Source organism: Xenopus tropicalis, chromosome 8 (assembly GCF_000004195.4).
Source record: "Xenopus tropicalis strain Nigerian chromosome 8, UCB_Xtro_10.0, whole genome shotgun sequence".
In the NCBI taxonomy this organism is placed as follows: Eukaryota; Metazoa; Chordata; class Amphibia; order Anura; family Pipidae; genus Xenopus; species Xenopus tropicalis.
This window is the reverse complement of record NC_030684.2, coordinates 118,547,875-118,569,332: the sequence shown is the minus strand read 5'-3', so window position 1 is coordinate 118,569,332 and position 21,458 is coordinate 118,547,875. Positions and strand designations below refer to the sequence as shown.

Below are 21,458 nucleotides of genomic sequence, written 5' to 3'. Positions count from 1 at the left end.
CAAAACTGCACTGCATACTCACGGTGAGGCCTTACCAGAGAGCTGTAAGAGGCAAAATCATGTCCCAGGTCCCAGAAAAAGTTATTTTTCTGGGACCCTGCCATGAACATAACCATAGTAGTAAAACAATTTTCAGCTATATTCCTTGTATGCGCTACACAAAAGGTAGGATGAAAGGTTGAACATTGATGGATGTGTTTTTCCATGCACAGCTACTACAATAAAAAAATAATTTTACTGAAATTATGAGTGAAACTATAGAGAAAGCTGATAGTGTTGACCATAGCCAGAGAGATCTAGTAACAAATAGCAACCAATTAGATGTCTGGAGCCATACAGTAGACACGTAAAAGATACCGATGACTCAATTCAATTTTACAAATATCACAAAAGTCAGTATCACAGATCTCTTGGTGTATAACAAGCTGTTTTGAGCCCAGGGACCCATTTCAAAGGAGAATTAGATGTTTCTCTATAGAACTACTAGCAAAAATGCAGTATAAAGGTAGATGTTGTGTAACTGTGCTTTCTTTAAAATAAAACATGGCCAGTAGTTAAAGACTGGAATTTGTGCTCCCTTACAGTTAATGTGTAATTAGCCGATTCAGTGTCGGACTGGCCCATCAGGATACCAGGAAAACTCCCGGTGGGCCCAGGTGTCAGTGGGCCCTTTTGCTTCTAACTATTTAGTCAGTTGAATGGTCATTCCCTTTTTCTGTATGGGATAAAAGGATAGAGAAAAGAGGCTTGGATAATAAAGAGGTTAAGGGAGGAGAGGTTGAGTGAGGAGAGGAGGATTAATGGTTTAGAAAGTGGGCCGATGGTCCAAGGTTTTCTGGAGGGCCCCTGGCATCTCAATCCGACACTGAGCACATTTATAATAAAACCACAAACCTTTGGTGTTAAAGAAACATGTTAATATACAGTGTGATCTGCATCATAATTATGAGTTTAAAAGTCATAATTCAACAGAATTTTTTGGTTGCCGAAATAATCGTACTGGCGCGCCGAGTACGAAAGTTTCGGATTCATTCAAGCTTCAGTATCATGACTTTCCTTGGGCCAGGTTGGAGCTGCAGAGTGCCATTGAGCCCTATGGGAGACTTTCCTTGGGCCGGGTTGGAGCTGCAGAGTGCCATTGAGCCCTATGGGAGGCTTTCCTTGGGCCGGGTTGGAGCTGCAGAGTGCCATTGAGCCCTATGGGAGACTTTCCTTGGGCCGGGTTGGAGCTGCAGAGTGCCATTGAGCCCTATGGGAGACTTTCCTTGGGCCGGGTTGGAGCTGCAGAATGCCATTGAGCCCTATGGGAGACTTTCCTTGGGCCGGGTTGGAGCTGCAGAGTGCCATTGAGCCCTATGGGAGAATTTCCTTGGGCCGGGTTGGAGCTGCAGAGTGCCATTGAGCCCTATGGGAGAATTTCCTTGGGCCGGGTTGGAGCTGCAGAGTGCCATTGAGCCCTATGGGAGAATTTCCTTGGGCCGGGTTGGAGCTGCAGAGTGCCATTGAGCCCTATGGGAGACTTTCCTTGGGCCAGGTTGGAGCTGCAGAGTGCCATTGAGCCCTATGGGAGGCTTCCAAAATCATGCAAAGTCGCAAAGGTTTTCCCGCCGTTTACGAGCGCTCACAACGAAAAAGTCGCGACAATTCACGAAAAAGTCATAACGGCGACGAAAAAGTCACGACAATTCACGGAAAAGTCGCGACGGCGACAAAAAAACGCAAAATGTTTGTTTCCAATCCGATTTTTTCCCATTCGGATTAGTGGATTAGTAAATGTGCCCCTTTGTGTTTTGATTGCCCTGCTTTTTCCTGATTAGACAGAGCTGATCGGAATGCCACGGTGGGTGTCTCTCCAGACTCACTGAGCATGAGACAGTAAAATAATCAATATAAATGTACAGAAGTACAGTAGCTAACTGCAGTGGGCATGAAAGAAGTAAGTAGGCAAATGGGGATTAACAGATAGTAAAATGCCTTTAATTTGCACTTACAACCAATTGATGAAAAATAAACCAAAGGGAAAGAAATGCTTTACAAAAAAGGAACATTCTTTAACTTTAACAAGAGCTTAAAAAAAGAGTAAAAAGAATTTACAGTTCAAGCACAGATACCAGATTCATTTAGATTTAGTTTGAATGTAGATCCAAATATATATTAATTTGCAGATGTACAGATTTATTATATTATTTCTCCACAGTACAGGTTCTAGGCATGGCTCTCAGCTGATAGAATAGCCCCTTTTTCCGGAAGGCCCTCCTCAGCGTCCTCAGGTTGAATGTATCAGTCTGATTGGCAACTCTGATTGTGAATTTCTGCAGCAGGGCAGTGAAGAAGAGGAAGATTTCCATACGAGCCAGCCCTTCTCCCAGGCACACTCTCTTTCCTGCAAGATATAATAATGTAAGTTTTGTCCCAAAATTATGTTACTACATTCAAAGGAAGAAGAAAAAACACAATGTTTATAATGCAGCTTACCCCTCTCCAATAATTATAATATTGCACTATTTTGTACTGTACTGCTTATTCATTTAGTCATTTTACCTTACCACTGCACTGATTTTGTGTTGCACAGTTCTGTGATTTTTTTTTTATTTAATTTTATTTTCTATTATTATAGTAATTACAGTTATGTATTGCACCTTTTTTCGATTCAGGAGGATGATATTTCGTCCCACTGTGTACTTGTAAGTATATTGTTGGGATGACAATAAAACTCTACTTACTTACTTACTTAATTCTAAGCAATTTTCCAAAATACAATGTCTATTGATTAAACAGTTTAATGGTTATAGAATGCCTTGCAAATATAGGTGTATTTGAAAGAAAGCAGAATCTGCAGAATTCCGTTCCCCTATTGGTCTGTTATTCAGCTGCCTTCTTCTACATTATTCTAGGAGTGACAAAAATACATAGAGTCAGATGGTTATTCATTTCAGTAGAACTACTGAAAGCTCAGTATACCAAAAATAGTATGTGGGCAGCTATCCTCTTTACTATTATTGTATATATGGGATGCTAGTGTATTTTTAAACATTTCAAAACAGGTATTTACACAGCATTACACGTTTTGTCCCTTAGGACTAGTTGAAAAATCTGCACCTGACTTTGGACCTATCCCAGGTCCTTGTAACTGCTGCCTGATATACAGCTACTTGTCTACAAACCCAGAATGTGGTGCACACAAAATATGGCCCTGTATGAAAATATGGTGTGCCCTGTACAACATTCATTTTATAGACCCTTACTACCTGCATTTATGAAATCAGGTAATGCTCTAAATGAGGGATAATACAGGCTCTACTATATCTGGCTTATTGCTTTGTTCACAAATAAACCCTGTTGTTTCATAAACACGGCATTTTTTAAAATGGTAGAAATGAAACCATATGTGCATTATTGTAGCTCTTAAAAGCAATTACTACTACCCTGCAGACAAGGTCTTAAAGGAGACAAATAGCATAAGTGAAAACCCCACTCTTCATTGAAGTCCCCTATAGATCTGCTACAGTCCCTATGAGATTCAGATGAAGAGTGGGCCTGTTCTAACGGTCCCTGCCAGAAGCACAGTAGGAGGGGACAGCCAGTCACAGCCCTGCATTTAATATCTTCACACCACATTTTTATAAATAACAAAATGTACTTACAAAACTAAGAGGGATGAATTATCAGCACTCTAAGTGCTGCAGATGATTGTTCTTCATAAAGACTGAAGGAATGTTGTACTCCCAAGGGTGCAGTCACAATGCCCCACAAAGTGTGCAAAGTGCAAAAAAGGTTTCAAAAGGCCATTTTTTTTCCACTTTGCCCAGCCCGTGTCATAGGACATTATGTGAAAAGCCACAGGCCTTTGTGCTTGGTTTTGGAATGCAGAAACCTAAGGACTTGAGTTTGAATCTAGTACGGTCTGCGTTAGGCTGCGCCAGATTCAAAAGGACTGGGGAAGGCACTTAGGCTCTTGAGCCCCTTAATTCTCTTGTGCCTGGGGGCTTTAAGAATTAGCCCTACAGTCTTTTAACTCTTAGCTGGATGAAGTAAGAAAGGATAGTAATGGAAGCGGAACGCCGGGCAGCACTTGCAGTAAAATCACATATTTATTTCCATTATATTAAAAACATATAGGAGAATAGCATCATCCTTATAGCTTAACGCGTTTCGTGGCCAGCATGCCACTTCATCAGAAGCTGAATCTACAACCCGAATACCCACCAGTACTTATCCAATTAACCCCATCAAAGAGCACACCCACCTTCATAACATTAACCCCACAAGTGCCTAGAAGATAGTCAATTAGGTGTAAAAGGGATTAAAAACATATATGTAAGAGCAGTAATATATAAAAAGACAAATACAGAGAAGCACATAGCCTCCCCTAGCCCGAAACAATCACTGTAACAATAACCTACATAACCCGTAAAAACCAAACATATATACTGGTAGTACAAAAAAGAGAGATATCAGATATATGTAGTGGGATACACTAATGTATGCTATATATAAAAGTCACAAAGTTATGATACAATATAACAGAAGGTGAAATATACAAAAACATATATCCTCCCAAATTCAGAGATACATGGGCACATAGCATATACTATTATCACAGTAGAGGGAACGATAATTATTTACAAAAACATGATAACTCCCATTCTCTATTAAGGCCCCCGTATTGTTCTGTTGTCCTCAGACGATAAATCCAGTATACTTCTCTCTCCAGTAACCTATTGTCCAAATCGCCTCGCCTTATATTAACCCTTGGGTGTGCTCTTTGATGGGGTTAATTGGATAAGTACTGGTGGGTATTCGGGTTGTAGATTCAGCTTCTGATGAAGTGGCATGCAGGCCACGAAACGCTTTAAGCTGTAAGGATGATGCTGTTCTCCTATATGTTTTTAATATAATGGAAATAAATATGTGATTTTACTGCAAGTGCTGCCCTGCGTTCCGCTTCCATTACTATCCTTTCTATTGTGATTTTTGCCCTATCGGGGGTGTTGGGAAGCGTGGTAGCCCCGCGGAGCACAGTACAGCCTGCTATCCTGGTGAGTGCTCCCCCTTCTTTTTACCTGTTCCTGGATGAAGTAAGGGTTATGTGTATCAAAACAGAACCCCTAAATATAAGTTGGAACCTACCTGTTGGATGGGTGCTTTTTTTTTTGGAGAGCTTAGGGTAATATCCTGCCTAGTAGTGCCTAAATATATCTAACACAAAAGACTGTATGAACGCTGTGAAAGAATAAATACATATAGAAGAATAGTAATGGTATATAATTACTTATAGCCCTTATGCTGAAGGCTGTAATTGTGTGTTTGGTGCACATTCCCATTACACTTCAGAGGAAAGGTACTCCATGTATAAGGTTTACTTGATGCTATGATTCTAGGTTGAGGTGCTCTAGGAGCAAAAGGCAGTTACAGCTAGGCAGACAAACATCCTAGTGGAGTCAATACCCTAGTGGCAGACCATCAGTAAAGTGACTTCGGTGATATTTTACATGTGTTGTTTGCTGGATTGCTCCATAATGTAATATACTGCCAAAAACAGTTGTAAGTCATTTATTAATTTCTGTTGCTAAATACACAGTTCATTGTACTGCTTGTTCACTAAGTTATAATATGGTTTAGGACCACTGGCAAATGTATTACTGTTGCAGCTGTGTACTGTGCTATCCTGCTATCTTGTGACTGCTATTTTACTGATTTGCAAGAAGTGGAACATGGTATAGGTACAGTTAATTCTATGGGTTCCTGGATTTTGGGCCAGGCCTTCTGTGAGTGCCTGGACTTAAGGCAAATGATTTAGATAGATGCATACATCCATGGGCCATTATATGAAAAGTCTAGCAAACCTGATTAAATAACTTCTTTTTGTACTTTTGTAGAAAATAATTGTTAATCTACATAAAAACAACTTTTTCTTACAGCAAGAAAAACGTTTTGTTTACATATTTAGTAGCTGTGGCATGTAACATGACATTGTTTGCCATGTGAGGTGTGGCTAGCTGAACAGGCTAAAGTTAATAGGGTAATATCACGTGTGGAGTATTTTCTCATTATCTGAGTTTATCAGATTCACGGGTTTATAACAAGCTTAATGCTTTTTAACACAATTTTACCTGCTGAGAATGGCATGAACGCTGGCGGTATATAAAACTCTCCATTCTGGTTTAGGAAGTGCTCAGGATTGAATTCCTCAGGTGTTTCCCAGTGGGCCGGGTCACATAGGGCTGAGCCAATTAGTGGAATGACTGTTGTTCCCTGTTGCAAGAATTCAAAGTAATTTACAATATAATAATATATAACATGTATCAGATATACAGTAGATATTTGTTCAATATTAAACCAAGTGATTCTGCATTACCTTTAATTGATAGCATAGGTTATATTATTGCCTACAATATTTTGGTGGTCTGGAACAGAATACTAAATAGAATTCTTTATGGCAATGTGATTTTGTGTTTTACATCTGATAACTTGTTGGCCTGTGTTCTTACATGATTCTTGTGCCTTGTTATATTAGGGTTGTCCTAGTTAAAGCCCAGTAAGATTTTGTTGAATTATGTACACTGACAGCAACAGAGAATATTGGAATATAGCGTATAAGGAACATTTGAATATACAGCAATAAGAAAAGGCAAGGGCATAAGTAAAGAGAAGTCATTTTTTTATAAAGACACTTACAACCTGTCAAGGGTTTTTATTTAAAACTGTGTACTCTTTCAGTTTAGGTGCATTTATGAGGGCTATTGTTTAGTAACCTAGGAAATGTGCCTGTATGTTACCCAACCACTCAGATTGTAAGCTCTATGGGGCAGGGACCTCCTTCCTACTGTGTCTCATACCACATGGCACATATATATATATATACATATATGTATTTATTGTATTTATTTATTATATCACTTGTCCTCCCTGGTGTAATTTTGTATTCTGTAAGACTGTACAGCGCTGCGTACCCTTGTGGCGCTTTATAAATAAAGTTATACATACATACATACATACAAATGTATATATTGTATTTTTAAGGACAGTCTAAACTTTCCAGATCTGTATTTCTGTGTAATTCCACTTCTGTAAATATATATTGGAATCTAAATACTTAAAAATAACTTTTTACATAGCATAGAAAAATATATCAGAATTACCTTTTGTCATATGTTATATGGGGGAAAGCCCATTGTATCTCCAGTGCATCAATATTAGTTCTATGGAGATTCCTGACTTGTATAGCTAAGGAACCATAATTTCAAAGCATTACACAATAAATCACAATATTTTTAATTTCAAGGCAAAAAATGCCACTAACATAACATTGACTTTAAAAAAAAAAAAACATATTTTTGGGAAGTTAAAGTCCCAAAAACTAAGTTGACCCCAGTAAGCCATATATTTTTGTAATGGGCACATTCTGAAATCTCTGAAAATAACCTCATCTCTCCATATCACATAAAAACTTGTTGTTTTGGATAATGCTGCTCACCTTAGGGATCCTGAAACCCCTACATACTGTGTCCTGTGTTGCCATATGAGGGAGTGACAGTGGCACAAGGTCCAAGAACCGATGGATCTCATGAATAACAGCATTAGTGTATGGCATCTGGGCTCGGTCTGCAATCCCAGGCAATCGATCAGGGCCAACTACTTTGTCTATTTCCTTCTGAACCTGGGCTGGAAAAAACAATATTCTCCCATTATCTTAAGCCTTTAATGTGATCATAGTGTTCTCATAAAACTAGTTTTACCATCACCAAAACATTATTAACAATCTCACCTTGAATATGGGGGTATGTAATAATGACTAGCAAGCTGAACTGAATGGTGTTTGTGGCGGTCTCTGTCCCTGCTACAAAGAAATCGAACACTGTGTTCACCAGATTTTCTTGGCTGAATTCACTTGAGTGGTGGTCCTTTTCCTACAAAAAAAATATATTTTTTACCATGTGCTGAAAACATTAGCAGGGAACCCATTCCCAAACTATATCTCCTCTAAGGGCTGTGACAGACAGAGAGAAGCCCCGGAAACCCCCTTGAACTGGCAGCAGAGAAGGAGTTCCAAAATTTTACTAACCCAATAGTGTGGCACTGGTGGCTTAAATCACTCCGAGCTGATAATGGAGCTATCACAATAAACCAGCATGGGCACATAATAACATTTATCAGACATTTTCACTGTTAGGGCTGTGACAGATGGGGAGATTAGTCGCAGCGCGACAAATCTCCCTTGTCGCGGGCATCTAATCTCCCCGCAATGCCATCCCACCAGCGAGAATGTAAATCGCCGGTGGGATGGCATACGCGGCGCCAAAATCACGAAGTTTCCTCTCAAGGCAACTTTGGCGATTTCGGCAAATTGCCGCTCTGCATATGCCATCCCACCGGCGATTTACATTCTCGCCAGTGGGATGGCATTTCGGGGAGATTAATCGCCCACAACAAGGGAGATTTGTCGCGCGGCGACTAATCTCCCCATCTGTCACAGCCCTAACAGTGAAAATGTCTGATAAATGTTATTATGTGCCCATGCTGGTTTATTGTGATAGCTCGATTATCAGCTTGGAGTGATTTAAGCCACCAGTGCCACACCATTGGGTTAATAGAATTTTGGAACTCCTTCTCTGCTGCCAGTTCAAGGGGGTTTCTGGGGCTGCTTCATGAAACCAAGTAAGATTTTTTTTCTTAATTCAGCAAGTCACAAAAGAGAATGAATATAGTCTCTTATGCAACAGTAATAATTGTGAACATAGGGTTATTCACACATGAAAGAGTTAAGGTTTTCTGGGCTAAATATATATACAATAAAACATACAATATAAACTATGCTAGGCAACCTGTGGCAGTTTTTACTCTGGCCATTTCCATATCCGCTATGTACGGGTAAGCTCCTTCCCATTTGACCAAAGGCAGAAGACCCTTCTCTATCAAACACTTTAAAGCCTTCCCACTCCCTTACATAGGCATCTTTTGTCTTCTACCTTGGACCTCAGGCAGTAAGAATATTTTTTAAAAAGGATTCATCTCAGGGCATTGCTGAGAAGGTGGCCTTTAGGGGGAGTCAGGATTTAAGGTTTTCATGACAGAGGACTACTGACTTGGGCAGGTAAGATATTGCACCAGATAATGGGTTCTGATTGCTGGCAAAGCAATGTGAGGTTTTTACAGTTCATCTCAGGTTTCCAGTACTAAAACTGTCAGATTTGTTGTTCTCTGGAGGAGAGTCAGGAATTCTACATGTGTTCACCTTGTTTTTCCCTACACTACATATTCAGGGAATATCATGTCCCATTTCTGGTAAAACTTAGGGGCAGATTTACTAATCCACGAACGGGCCGAATGCGTCCGATTGCGTTTTTTTCGTAATGATCGGTATTTTGCGATTTTTCGGAAAATTGTCGCGACTTTTTCGTAGCCATTCCAAAAGTTGCGCAAAATCTGGCGATTTTTTCTTAGCGTTAAAACTTGCGCGAAAAGTCGTGCCTTTTTCGTAGCCATTCCGAAAGTTGCGCAAAATGTTGCGATTTTTTCGTAGCGTTAAAACTTGCGCAAAAAGTTCGCAGCTTTCGCGCCGAGTACGAAACATTGACTTTTCTTGGGCCAGATTGGAGCTGCAGAGTGCCATTGAGCCCTATGGGAGACTTTCCTTGGGCCGGGTTGGAGCTGCAGAGTGCCATTGAGCCCTATGGGAGACTTTCCTTGGGCCAGGTTGGAGCTGCAGAGTGCCATTGAGCCCTATGGGAGACTTTCCTTGGGCCAGGTTGGAGCTGCAGAGTGCCATTGAGCCCTATGGGAGACTTTCCTTGGGCCAGGTTGGAGCTGCAGAGTGCCATTGAGCCCTATAGGAGACTTTCCTTGGGCCAGGTTGGAGCTGCAGAGTGCCATTGAGCCCTATGGGAGACTTTCCTTGGGCCGGGTTGGAGCTGCAGAGTGCCATTGAGCCCTATGGGAGACTTTCCTTGGGCCGGGTTGGAGCTGCAGAGTGCCATTGAGCCCTATGGGAGACTTTCCTTGGGCCGGGTTGGAGCTGCAGAGTGCCATTGAGCCCTATGGGAGACTTTCCTTGGGCCAGGTTGGAGCTGCAGAGTGCCATTGAGTCCTATGGGAGGCTTCCAAAATCATGCTAAGTCTGAAAGTTTCGCCCGCCGCTTACGAGCGCTCAATACGAAAAAGTCGCGACAAGATATGAGCGAATCGTAATGGCTACGAAAAACTCGCGTTTTTTCGCACAAGTCGTAATGGCTACGAAAAACTCGCGTTTTTTCGCGCAAATCGTATTGGTAACGAAAAAGTCGCGATAATTTCCGAAAAGTCGTAAAGGCGCCGAAAAAAATCGCAAAAAATACGAAAAAGTCGCAAAATGTTCGTTTTCCAATCGGAATTTTTCCAATTCGGTTGGAATTCGTGTCTTAGTAAATCAGCCCCTTAGTCTTTAGATTCATGTAGTTTGCATTATGCCCTGGTGTGGTGGTATTTTATTTTATTCTAATAGAATGTAAAGAGGGTTCCCCATTTGGGAATGTTCCTTCCTCACTTATCAGGGTTATGTAAGGAGGATAATGCATTTAGCTTTGGTGTTTCTCAGTTCTGGAAACATCTTTTCACTATGCCCAATAGTTGGGAACCTTGCTCTGTGTTTAGTATGGCCAAGGACAGGGCTCCCACAGGTCTCATTTAGTAAGTGTCTCACTTTTGCCTTATTGAGTGTGGAATTGTTGGGAGGCAAGGTGTAGAAGTCATAGGTTCCTTACTATGGAATAATCACAGATTCTATTATAGTATCTGATATCTGTAGGTACTTGCTAAGATATCAGGTGTTTTTCTAAACTTGGCTTATGTAATTCAAAACAAGCTTGGAGTGTTTGATTGTGAGAGCTCTTACCAGTGTAGACCTCTTTAGTTCATCCAATTCCTGTATACTAAAAGTATATTATTATAATTAGCGATGGGGGAAATGTTTCGCCAGGCATGGATTCGCAGCGCGTCCAAAAATTGTCGCAAGAATAGTCGAATGTCCAAATTGTCGCAAGAATAGTCGCAGGTGTCAAAAGAATAGTCGCACGTCCAAATTGTTGCAAGAATAGTTGCAGGCGTCAAAAGAATAGTCGCGGGCGACAATTTTTTTCCGCACAACATTTTCGCCGTTTCTCGAATTTTTTGCTGTTTCGCAAATCTTTTGAAAGATTTGCAAATTTATTGCTGAAGCGAAACGGGACAGATTCGCTCATCACTAATTATAATGTTCTGAGTTGTCTCAACTGTTCGGTTTTCAGGGATCCTTTTGATAATATTTACTTATATTACCCTTCCTTTTATTTATATTACCCACCCTATGGGTTTACAGGGTAACCCATTTGAAATAAAAAATAACAAAAGTGGTATAAAGGTGATACCTTTATTGGCTAACTAAGATACCATAGCAAGCTTTCAGAACATTCTAGTTCCTTTTTCAAGCTGATTACCACCCTATGGGTTAAGCTTGGGTACATCCCATATGTAGCTGACATTGAGATGGCCAGGGTAAAATGATAATTATATCATACTTGCTCTGATTTTCCTTTCCTGGCCATTCTCCAAGTCAGCAAGTTTTGTTCCCACCCAACCTGGCAGTTTGGTACTTTGACACCTGTGTAAGAGAGTGGGAAGGCTTTAAAGTTTTTAATAGGGGAGGGTCTTCTGCCTGGGGTCAAAGGGGAGGAGCTTAACCATACCATGGAGCAGGGATCCCCAACCTTTCTTAAGGTGCCCATACACTATAAGATCCGCTCGCTTGGCGATGTCGCCAAGCGAGCGGATCTTCACCCGATATTCCTACCTACGGGTGGGCGAAACTTAAAAAAAAAATAATCCAATCGTTTGGCCCTGGGGCCAAACAATCGGATTACATTTGTGGTTATGGGGCAGTCAGATCGGGGACCGCATCAACGAGCCGATGCGGTCCCCGATCCGACCGGATTTTCTAACCTGGCCGATCGAGATCTGGCCAATTTCAGGCCAGATATCGGTCGGCCAGGCCGCTCTGTTCTGCCCATACACGGGCCGATTAGCTGCCGAATCGGTCCAAGGGACCGATATCGGCAGCTATAGTCGGCCCGTGTATGGGGACCTTTACTCGCGAGCCACATTCAAATGCAAAAAGACTTGGAGTACAACACAAGCAAAACTTGCCACCAAGTCAGGAATTCAAAAATAACTCCCTGGTTTGGGGGCACTGAGAGCAACATCCAAGGGTTGGGGAGCAACATATTGGGGACTGGTTGGGGATCACTGTCATGGAGGATGGCCAAGAAAGGAAAAACTCAGTAAGTATGATGCAATTTTCCCAAGGTCCCAAATCAGGGCCTATTACTAGGAAATGGGGACTGATGAGATCCTAACCTTTTTACCAGGCATTACTTTAACTACAATCATTTACCTGATTAGCTTTGATGAGGAAGCAGTCAATATAGTCCCGTGGGGAATCCGAATCCAGTGTTTCTTTATGAGAATTAATCTGCTCTCTGATAAAAGATTTCACTGTCTCACTGTCATGGAATATCTTCTGATGTGGGCCGGGAAGGTGCTGCATTATCTGGTATAATGCCGAATAAATCTGCATAAGGAAAAACAGAAAGTAGCTGGTCCTGTTGTTGTTCAGTAAAATAAACTGCTGAATGCAGAGAAAATTTTAAAGAAGTTCCATTGGAATCTAGTAATGTAGTATTCAAAAAAGTAATGGTATAAAGCCTGAGCTATTCAAGGTAATAATGATGGCTACCATTAGCAATGGATTACTTAATTAATTTAGTAACTTAGAAAGGTATACTATATAGACCCCAGTCTGCAGCTTTAACTCAAGTAAAAACAGAAATTTTTAAGGGACTTAGGCCAGGCCCAAATTGACAATCTGTGGATTCTGGCAAATGCCAGAGGGGCTGCTGTAAGATGCCATAGGCACTCACTATTTATTGGGCTGGTGGGGGGCTGTTTGGGCCTCTGTGTACTTGAAATGCCAGGGCCTAATTTGTATCCCAGTCCAGACCTTGTAGGAGTAAAAAGAAGGGGATAAGGAAGAAAGTAATGGCAGAGCCAAAGCAAAATAAAACATGCAAACAAATAACATATAGAATCAAACAAAACTATTTAAATAAAATTAAAAAAACATTTCTTTTTACATTAGAGAAAAACAAAATGAAGGCTAAGTAGTTCTTTTAAAGACTCAGACAGTATCACTCGCTCACTGTATATGTCTCCTTTTAACAATTAGAATAGAGACAAATCTAGTATTACAGAACAAAACTATTATTTTGATATGTGGAAGTAAAAGAGATAAAAGCATACTGACCACTCCTAATGGGGATCGGAGGAAAAGTAAAATGCTATTTATGATGTTAAACAATTTGATCATCATCTTATCCTTATAGTCCCAGCGTCTTCCAAACACTATAAGGTTAATAATGTTGTTTACTGCTCGGCCAAGTAAATAGAGAGGATCAAATGCTTCTCCTGGAAATGAAGGTGAAAGATCAGTGGCAAATAACTTAAAGTTCAATAGTCATCATAGTTGTACTCTTCAGTTAAATTAGCGTCTGGCCTACATTCATAACTCATATAAAGTGTGAGAACTCTCTGTAGTGTGTGCTGCCCCAGTGCCTTTACACTTTGTAATGCATTTAGCCAATGCCGGATTTCTAATTATGGCACATCCATTTAGCTCACATATGGAGCACTGGGGACAGGACGCGCTGAAGTTTAATGTGCCTCCTGTCCCCAGTGCTCTGAATGTGAGCAAAGTTTAGGTGCGGCATGCCTGCATTTAGCACTGAAAATGATGCCAAGACCATTTCATCTCCTCCACCAAACTTTATAGACAGCATTACAAATTCAGGCAGGTAACATTTGCCTGGTATCTACCAAAGCAAGACTCATCCTTCCAGAGAATGTATTTTCAGTATTCCAGAGTCCAGTAGCTGCAGCCTTAAAGATGTTGTTCACCTTTCAGATAACTTTTAGTATGAAGTAGGGAGTGATATTCTAAGACAATTTCCAATTGGTGTTCATTTTTTATTATTTGTAGTTTTTTAATTATTTCATTTTTTGTTCAGCAGTTCTCCGGTCTTGATTTTCAGTAAAATTTTCAATCCAAATTACCTTAGCAAACAAGGATTGGTTTGCATTAGAGACTGGAATATGGGTAGAAGAGGGACTAAATACAAACATAAGTAATAAAAAGTCACAGAAACAATTTAATCGTAGCCTGTTTTTTTTGTTGTTGTTTTTTTTGGCTTTCTGGGTTAGAAAAATAATCAAATAATTAAAAAAACTATAAAAAATGAAGACCAATTATAAAGATGCTTAAAACTGACCTTTCTAAAACATACTAAAAGGTGAACTACCCCTTTAACCCAGTCAGCACTTGGAATTAGGCATGACATTTTGGCTCTTGTAGGCAAGAAGGCACACTAACATATACAAGTGGCAGAGTATCCCCTGCTGCCCTTGTTTGTCTGCCACTTTGGACAGAAATATAAACAAATGGGCCCCTGGGCTTTTGTGCATTGGCATTGACATAAAAAACATGCACTGGATGAATATTTCTTGTGCTGATGTTGCTTTCAGAAACAGTGTTCCAAGTGAGGACAGCATTAGAAAGGTTGTCTAGATACATTTGGCCCTATAGTGTGTAATAAATATTTTCTGTAATGTAACAGTGCAATTGAGCTTTATGTGCCACTTTTAATGTGTAATGCAGGGAGCGCAGATACTAATTACTTATTTCTAATAATAGAGTATTGAAATACTTTAGTACTGATAAAACTTTCAAGACATCCTAAAGCCAGGACTGACCTTGGAAATCAGAAACACTTTTCTTTTCTGTACCCTTTCATTTCTCTCCATTCTTCTCTTTCACTCTTAATTAATGTGATTGGATGCTAATCATCTCAGTTTTAAGATTGTAGTGGTGTATAGTTAGGTATCAAAGTAACCTTAAAAACCAATGACATAGTTATTAGTCTCTAGGGCAAACAAGGACCCAGTGGCATAACTTCTCTGGGCCGGGACCCCTGCAAAAAAATTGAAGAGGCCCAGCACAGAGTAGCAAACTGCAAGGACCATAAGGTTACACTTAGGTTGTTTTAAGCAAAAATGTATTTTAAATGAACACTGTATTGCCAATGGCATCTTGACCTTGTAATAATTATGTTCATATGTCTTGTGCTTAAGTAAATCACAGCATAAATGTATTATTTTAAGATAACAATCAAATTATAAATCAAGGTCCATGTAAAAATGTTGCATGTGACCCAACATTCGTAAGACTGACCAATAAACTGCTCATTAAATAATGTAGCTAGGGAGAAACCATGATATTGCTTCAACACTCTGCAGCTCAATAAATGAATGCAGTCTGCAAACTTTGCTAAGTTTTATTAATGATCAATACTGCATATATCCCAGGTAACCGTTACATAACCTTACAGTGACCAGTATGTCAACAGGTGCAAAGGTCACCATACATTTTTGTTAATCAGTTTACATATAGACTAACCATTAACAAAAACTGTGTCCACAACAGTGGAATGCCATATGCCATTTAATAATTTGTCATCTGCTCATTACCTCCTGTGTGCTGTACAGCCTGTATAAGGTGCTGAGTCTCCTCATGTATTCTCTCCTCCATTGACCGCTTCCCCATTCCAAAGTTTCTTAATACGGTGACTGAAAAGCGGCGCAACTGCTGCCAGCGAGTGCCATTGGTTGAAATGACACCTTTAATAACAAGTATATAAACCTTTACAAACCTTTAATAAAAAGTATAAAAGTAAGCATATGTGATGGACATAATATTTGATTCTGATGCTGTGTGCCATAAAGTGAATAAATAGACAGTGATTGCTGCTAAACCACTTTTTCTTTGGTTGTGCAGAACCACTCTGAGAACAGAGCCCATAATAGGCACTCCAGCCCTTATTGCCATATGGTTCTGAAATATGTGGATAACTCATAAATACCCAATAAAGAAATTAATTTACATCATAGTTCATCAAACATGAACATTATGTACAATTTATCAACAATAAAAACCTTGCAAACACAGTACAAATTAATGTACTGTATATTAATTAATTATCATGCTAATTCATTTCATGTCTTAGTGTGCCTTTAAAATCCATATGGAAAATTTACTGGGCTTTCCTTTCTGTGTCTTTAAGATTGGGGTGGAAATGGTGGGGTGGGATACTTCTAGAAACAGCCTTTATCATCCTATAGATCAGTGCTGTCCAACTGGCAGCCCACCTGTCTGGCTGCTTTGATGACTTACCTGTGTGTAAGATTTAAATGGTATCCGTACTGAGATTAACTGTGTGTGCAGTGCTGAATTTCAAACCTGTGAGCCTCTAGGCCATCGTTTGAATGCGTACTAGCATGTCCAACCCTGAATTTACGAGAACCCAACTGAGACCAGCCCTTCTAACGGGCAGCATGCCATCCCTAAAACTTTGCTGCGCTAGGCCCGGGCCTTTGTGGCCTTGCCACAAATCCGGGCCTGTGTGTGTGCCATACTCTGCGTGTCTGATGCTGCCTGTTTGTGCCATACTCTGCCTGCCCTATGCTGCCTGTGTGTGCCATACTCTGCCTGCCCTATCCTACCTGTGTGTGCCATACTCTGCCTGCCCTATGCTGCCTGTATGTATCAAACTCTGCCTGCCCTACCCTGTCTGTGTGTGCCATACTCTGCCTGCCCTATTCTACCTGTGTGTGCCATACTCTGCCTGCCCTATGCTGCCTTTGTGTGCCATACTCTCCCTGCCCTATGCTGCCTGTGTGTGCCATACTCTCCCTGCCCTATGCTGCCTGTGTGTGCCATACTCTGCCTGTCCTATGCTGCCTGTGTGTGCCATACTCTGCCTGTCCTTATTTACCTGTGTGTGCCATACTTCTGCCTGTCCAATGCTGCCTTTGGGAGGTGAACCTGGCAGGGGTTTGTTCTGGAAGTTTGTTAGCAGTTGGAAATAGCCATTAAATGGTCCCTGGGGTGTGTAATTATGTGCTGGGGGTTGCTGTGCCATCTACAGGGGAGGAGGAGGCATATGGATTTAAAGGAGAAGGAAAGTCATTTTGGCATTTTACTGCCAATAGATTTGCCACATTAGTGCCACCTAGAACACTATATTTATTATGCAGAAACCATTACCATACCTGAGTAAACAGCTTTAGAAGCTTTCTCCATTTGCTTAAGATAGCAGCTGCCATTTTAAGTAGCTTCCTGCCTGCAGTTTAGCCGTTATAGCTGAAATCTCACATTCCTAAGGGGGGGGAGGGAGTTCTTAGCATTCTGGTGGAAGCAGGAGAGGGGAGAGAGGAAAGAACTGCGCAGACTCTGGCCACAGGAATTAAGGATGTTTCTGTGAGAGGAAGTCAGACACTGGAACATCATGTTTACAAAAAAAATAGACAAGAAATAATGAGTTTCTTTTGATAGAGGACTCAGTGCAGCATTACTGTGAGTGCTTATGGCTGTATTTACATAGACCTTTCTGATAAAGCTTACTTAGTTTTTACCTTTCCTTCTCCTTTAAGGGTATGTCTTAATATGACATAATATAATTCTTTCACATATGAATGATGGTTGATATCCCTGCAGTGAGGACCAAGCATTTGCGTTTTTGCTGCACTACCACCATTGTGATAAAATGGGTGTGGTTTGAAGTGGGTGCAGTTTAAAAAAGGGGAGTGGTCAATACTATCTTCCATTAGCGGCCCTCCACTATGTATGCTATAGAAATTCCAGAGAAACAGAGAAAGCTTCTAGGGCTCTTTACTCAGGTATGGTAATGGATTCTGCAGAATAAATACATTGTTCTAGGTGGCACTAATGTGACAAATCTATTGGCAGTAAAATGCCAAAATGACAAAAAAAAATGCCTTCAATTCTGGCCCAGCCAAAGCTGGAATAAATTGAGAAAGGAGCATGTTAATTCTTAGGTCTGGATTTTTTTTTTATCAAGCGGTAACCATCATTATCACTCAGTAAAAACTACAGATGGTTCCTAAATCTGCCCCTATACATTCCAGTATAATGGCAGTAAAATGGCATTGCTTTGTGGTGTATTATTTCTAAACCCTAAAACACATATACACTTCCTTTGAGCTTACCATATCCATCAGTCAGTCTCTCAGGTACTGGAAAGGCTCCTCGAGCACCAAATTCTTGAGAGTGGTTAATCAAAGCATCTTTCAGCACCTCATACCCACAGAGTACCACCATTGGTGTGGAACCCAGCCACACAGTGAACACTGGGCCATACTGCTCAGAAAGCTGAGAAAATAGACATAAACTAAGATGTAAATTCTTTATCTTCTTTCTTAAGACAGGCTTGATACTGGAGGTGCAGGGACATTACTCTTGTTTGCCCTATCCTAAAACTGGCCATCTAAAGTCTGATTCTGTAATACTAGGTGGGTTAAAGCTTGATTTCCAGAGGTAGTTGGGAAATTTGATTAGTCATCAAATTGATTTTAAAATGCACAAACAAGGGCATTTCTTAAGGGAAAGTAAAGGTGGCCATACATGCTTGGCGAGGTCACCAAGTGAGCGGATCTTCTCCCGATATCCCCACCTACAGGTGGGTGATATCGGGCTAATTCAGGGTAATTTGGTCGCTTGGATCTGGGGCCAAATGATCGAATTAGAACAACAGGTATAGGCGCTGTCGGTTTGGGGACCTCATCAACGAGCCAATACCTTAAAAGCTTCCTGCAAAGTTTCTGGATTCAATTAAAATCTATTCAAAGAAGTTACTGTAAGGCACTCCAGGAGACCGACACATTCTCTTACCTATTGTGCTCAGTTCAGTGGCACGTCATGACGTAAGACTCACATGCCACAACTCTTTTGTTTTTAAAATGCCAGTTTTGCAGTAGTGTATAGTGTGTGTGACATGGGTGTGTGTAGCAATATAATAGGGAAAAGGGTGGCAGTGACACAAGTGTGTAGAGCAATTTGAAAACAAATTTAGCTACAGGGACACATTTGTGTAGCAATATTAGGAATATAGCAGAATGTATGTAGCAGCATAATAAGCAATACAGGGCAAGGCAATGCAGATATTTGGTCTTCAATAGCAAAGTGAACACTGAAAAGCGTGCACAAGATTACAGATGGGAATATTCCCCCCATATCAATTATTATAATTTTGTTATTGTTATTTATGTGCAGTTTCTTGTTAGTCAGGAAGCCAATTCACCTGCAGAATGTCTAATCTTATGAATTTACCTTGCGATAAGAGTCATACAGCACAGTGATCCCCTGTAGCACATTTCCTAGCAGCGGAAGAGGATAGGGTCCAGGGGGCAATTGAACTCGTCGCTTGTGTGTCTTCCATGTAAAGAGTAAAAGTAAGAAAATAAAAAGGCAGAGGAATATGGTCAGCGGCTCCATGTCTGGAAAGGGAACTGAGCAGGACACAGAATGGGATCTAGTAGTTCCCTAATACAGGCTGCCATATGAATACACCTGGGTTATGAGCTCCTGTAGCAGTCACTTCTTTATATGCAATGTAGGATGTCAATCAAAGCAGGGGGTGGAGAATCACAGCCAGGGAGGGATTTAGCAGCAACTAAAAAAATCCAGATTATGGGTGGGAGAGGTATAATAAGGAGCGCCTGAACTAGATGCAGATAATATTGTACAATCATTATTTTCTTTAACACTAAAGGATATAGTTACTTTTAAACTTTTTAAATTGCTTAGTTACACATTAATCCTGATGTAGAATAAATTCTACTCTTTCATTATTGGCCAGCTTTTCTGCTAAATTAACCATTATTGATGCACATCTAAAAACATTTAGATCTACATATCAACAAGAAACAAAAAAAACACTCCAAAAATACAATGAAATGATAATAAAGTGTTTATTAATCCGTAATCTAAAACATACCAGCCCCCCACTTCTTGGTCTTACACATTTCGTGCACTTAACCATAGTGAATCTCTGCCTATGATTAAGCACCAAAGGGCCATAATGCTAAGAAGTGCAGGGCTGGTATGTTTTAAATGATAGATCCATATAATTTGCCCATCTATTAAAAAAAAAGGCAGCTTGTCATCAATCATCACGATTATAGAACAGTGGCAGTACCAATAACCCAATTATGTACATGCTAAATCCAAAGATATTACAAGGGAATATATATGCTTTTATTTAAGAAATCTTGGCCCTATACAATGGCCATACACTTTCATAAGTGTATATGATGTTGTAGATATGACTCCACATTTAAACAATTGTTAACCAGGGTAACAGTATATGGTATAATATTTTCTTTCTTATGTCATGCTAACACGATTTCCTTTTTGCCTTATGCTTTGTTTGATGGGATGAGAGATAACCCTGTTATATGTATACTTTATACCTGTATACATTGTCCATAATTACGGACTAGGTCTCAGTGCAGCTCCACTCCGGTTTGTATGGATATATATATATATATATATATATATATACACATTCCGGGGTGTAGAAAACAGATCAACGTAAAGCAGTGTAAAGGAGGCCTGCACTTGCAGGTGTTTTGAAGGAAAAAATGTTTATTCAATATTTCGGTGTTTCAGCCCCCTCTGGAGCCCTCTTTAGTAACTGAGACATGGTCAGTGGCTCCAACACATATATATATATATATATATATATAGCGAGAGATGCAAGCAGTAAGAACACTGGTGTATTTTCCACCATTGTTAAAGGTGGGATAAAGTTGGCACCAGGTAAAATGCCTGGTTGTGCAGCAGCAAATGCTGTTAAGGTCCCCATACATGGGCCGATAGTAGTTGCCGATATTGGTCCCTTGGACCAATTCGGCAGCTAATCGGACCATGTATGGGCACTCCTGACAGGCCTCCCTGACCGATATCTGGCCTGAAATCATCCAGATCTTGATCGGGCAGGTTAGAAATTCTAGTCGGATCGGGGACCGCATTGGCTCGATCGGGGACCACATTTGGCCCTGGCTCCCCAGGGCCAAACGATCGAATTACCCCGGATTCTCCCGATATTGCCCTCCTGTAGGGGGGGATATCGGGAGAAGATCTGCTCGCTTGGCAACATTGCCAAATGAGCGGATCTTATGGTGTATGGGGACCTTTAACCATGGAAGCAGCTTAGGAAGCTCAAGAGTCCTGGAGAAAATGGAGGGTTAGTAGGAAAGGTCCTACATTCCGTACTCCAGTTTAGTATTTTGATTTGGCCATCCGTAAGTAGCTGCCTGATTAGGCTGCAGGTGAGCAGCCAATAAAATAGCTGTGGGATTACACAGCATTGGTTATTGGTGATTAAGATTGGGGACTCAGAGAGACAGGGGTTCACTCTCAGAGCAGGGCACAGGGCAGGAAGCCTGCCTGCCTTTGTTAGGAGCTGGGGTTCTGCCTGCCACTGCAAGGAGCAGAGGGAGCAATAACCAAGTGAGGAGTCACCCAGAGAAGTACCAGG

At 40.7% G+C, this 21,458-nt stretch overlaps 1 protein-coding gene across 2 annotated transcripts; it reads right to left on the bottom strand.

Annotated features, from left to right (window-relative positions):
• Positions 1-1,955: 1,955 nt before the first annotated feature.
• cyp2c8.2 (cytochrome P450, family 2, subfamily C, polypeptide 8, gene 2) lies at positions 1,956-19,525 on the bottom strand. Of its 2 annotated transcripts, NM_001005711.1 has the most exons (9): positions 19,247-19,478; positions 18,127-18,289; positions 15,589-15,738; positions 13,313-13,473; positions 12,404-12,580; positions 7,769-7,910; positions 7,478-7,665; positions 6,114-6,255; positions 1,956-2,383 (listed from the first exon to the last, which is right to left on the bottom strand). In NM_001005711.1, exons 1-9 carry the CDS (start codon positions 19,409-19,411, stop codon positions 2,184-2,186), a joined length of 1,488 nt encoding a protein of 495 aa, NP_001005711.1. In that variant the 5' UTR covers positions 19,412-19,478; the 3' UTR covers positions 1,956-2,183. The 2 variants fall into 2 exon arrangements, with proteins under 2 accessions (NP_001005711.1, XP_012825132.2); XM_012969678.2 differs by lacking the exon at positions 15,589-15,738 and having other exon boundaries at positions 2,155-2,383; positions 19,247-19,525.
• Positions 19,526-21,458: the final 1,933 nt, after the last annotated feature.

What these genes read in the sequence shown, in the direction of transcription:
- cyp2c8.2 (NM_001005711.1), bottom strand. Translation starts at nt 19,411, where the DNA reads ATGGAGCCGCTGACCATATTCCTCTGCCTTTTTATTTTCTTACTTTTA. An exon ending in GGCTGTACAGCACACAGGAG is followed by an intron (nt 13,474 to 15,588) that starts GTAATGAGCAGA and finishes CTTCATTTCCAG; the next exon opens with GAGAAGCATTTGATCCTCTC. An exon ending in TACATACCCCCATATTCAAG is followed by an intron (nt 7,666 to 7,768) that starts GTGAGATTGTTA and finishes TGTTTTTTCCAG; the next exon opens with CCCAGGTTCAGAAGGAAATA.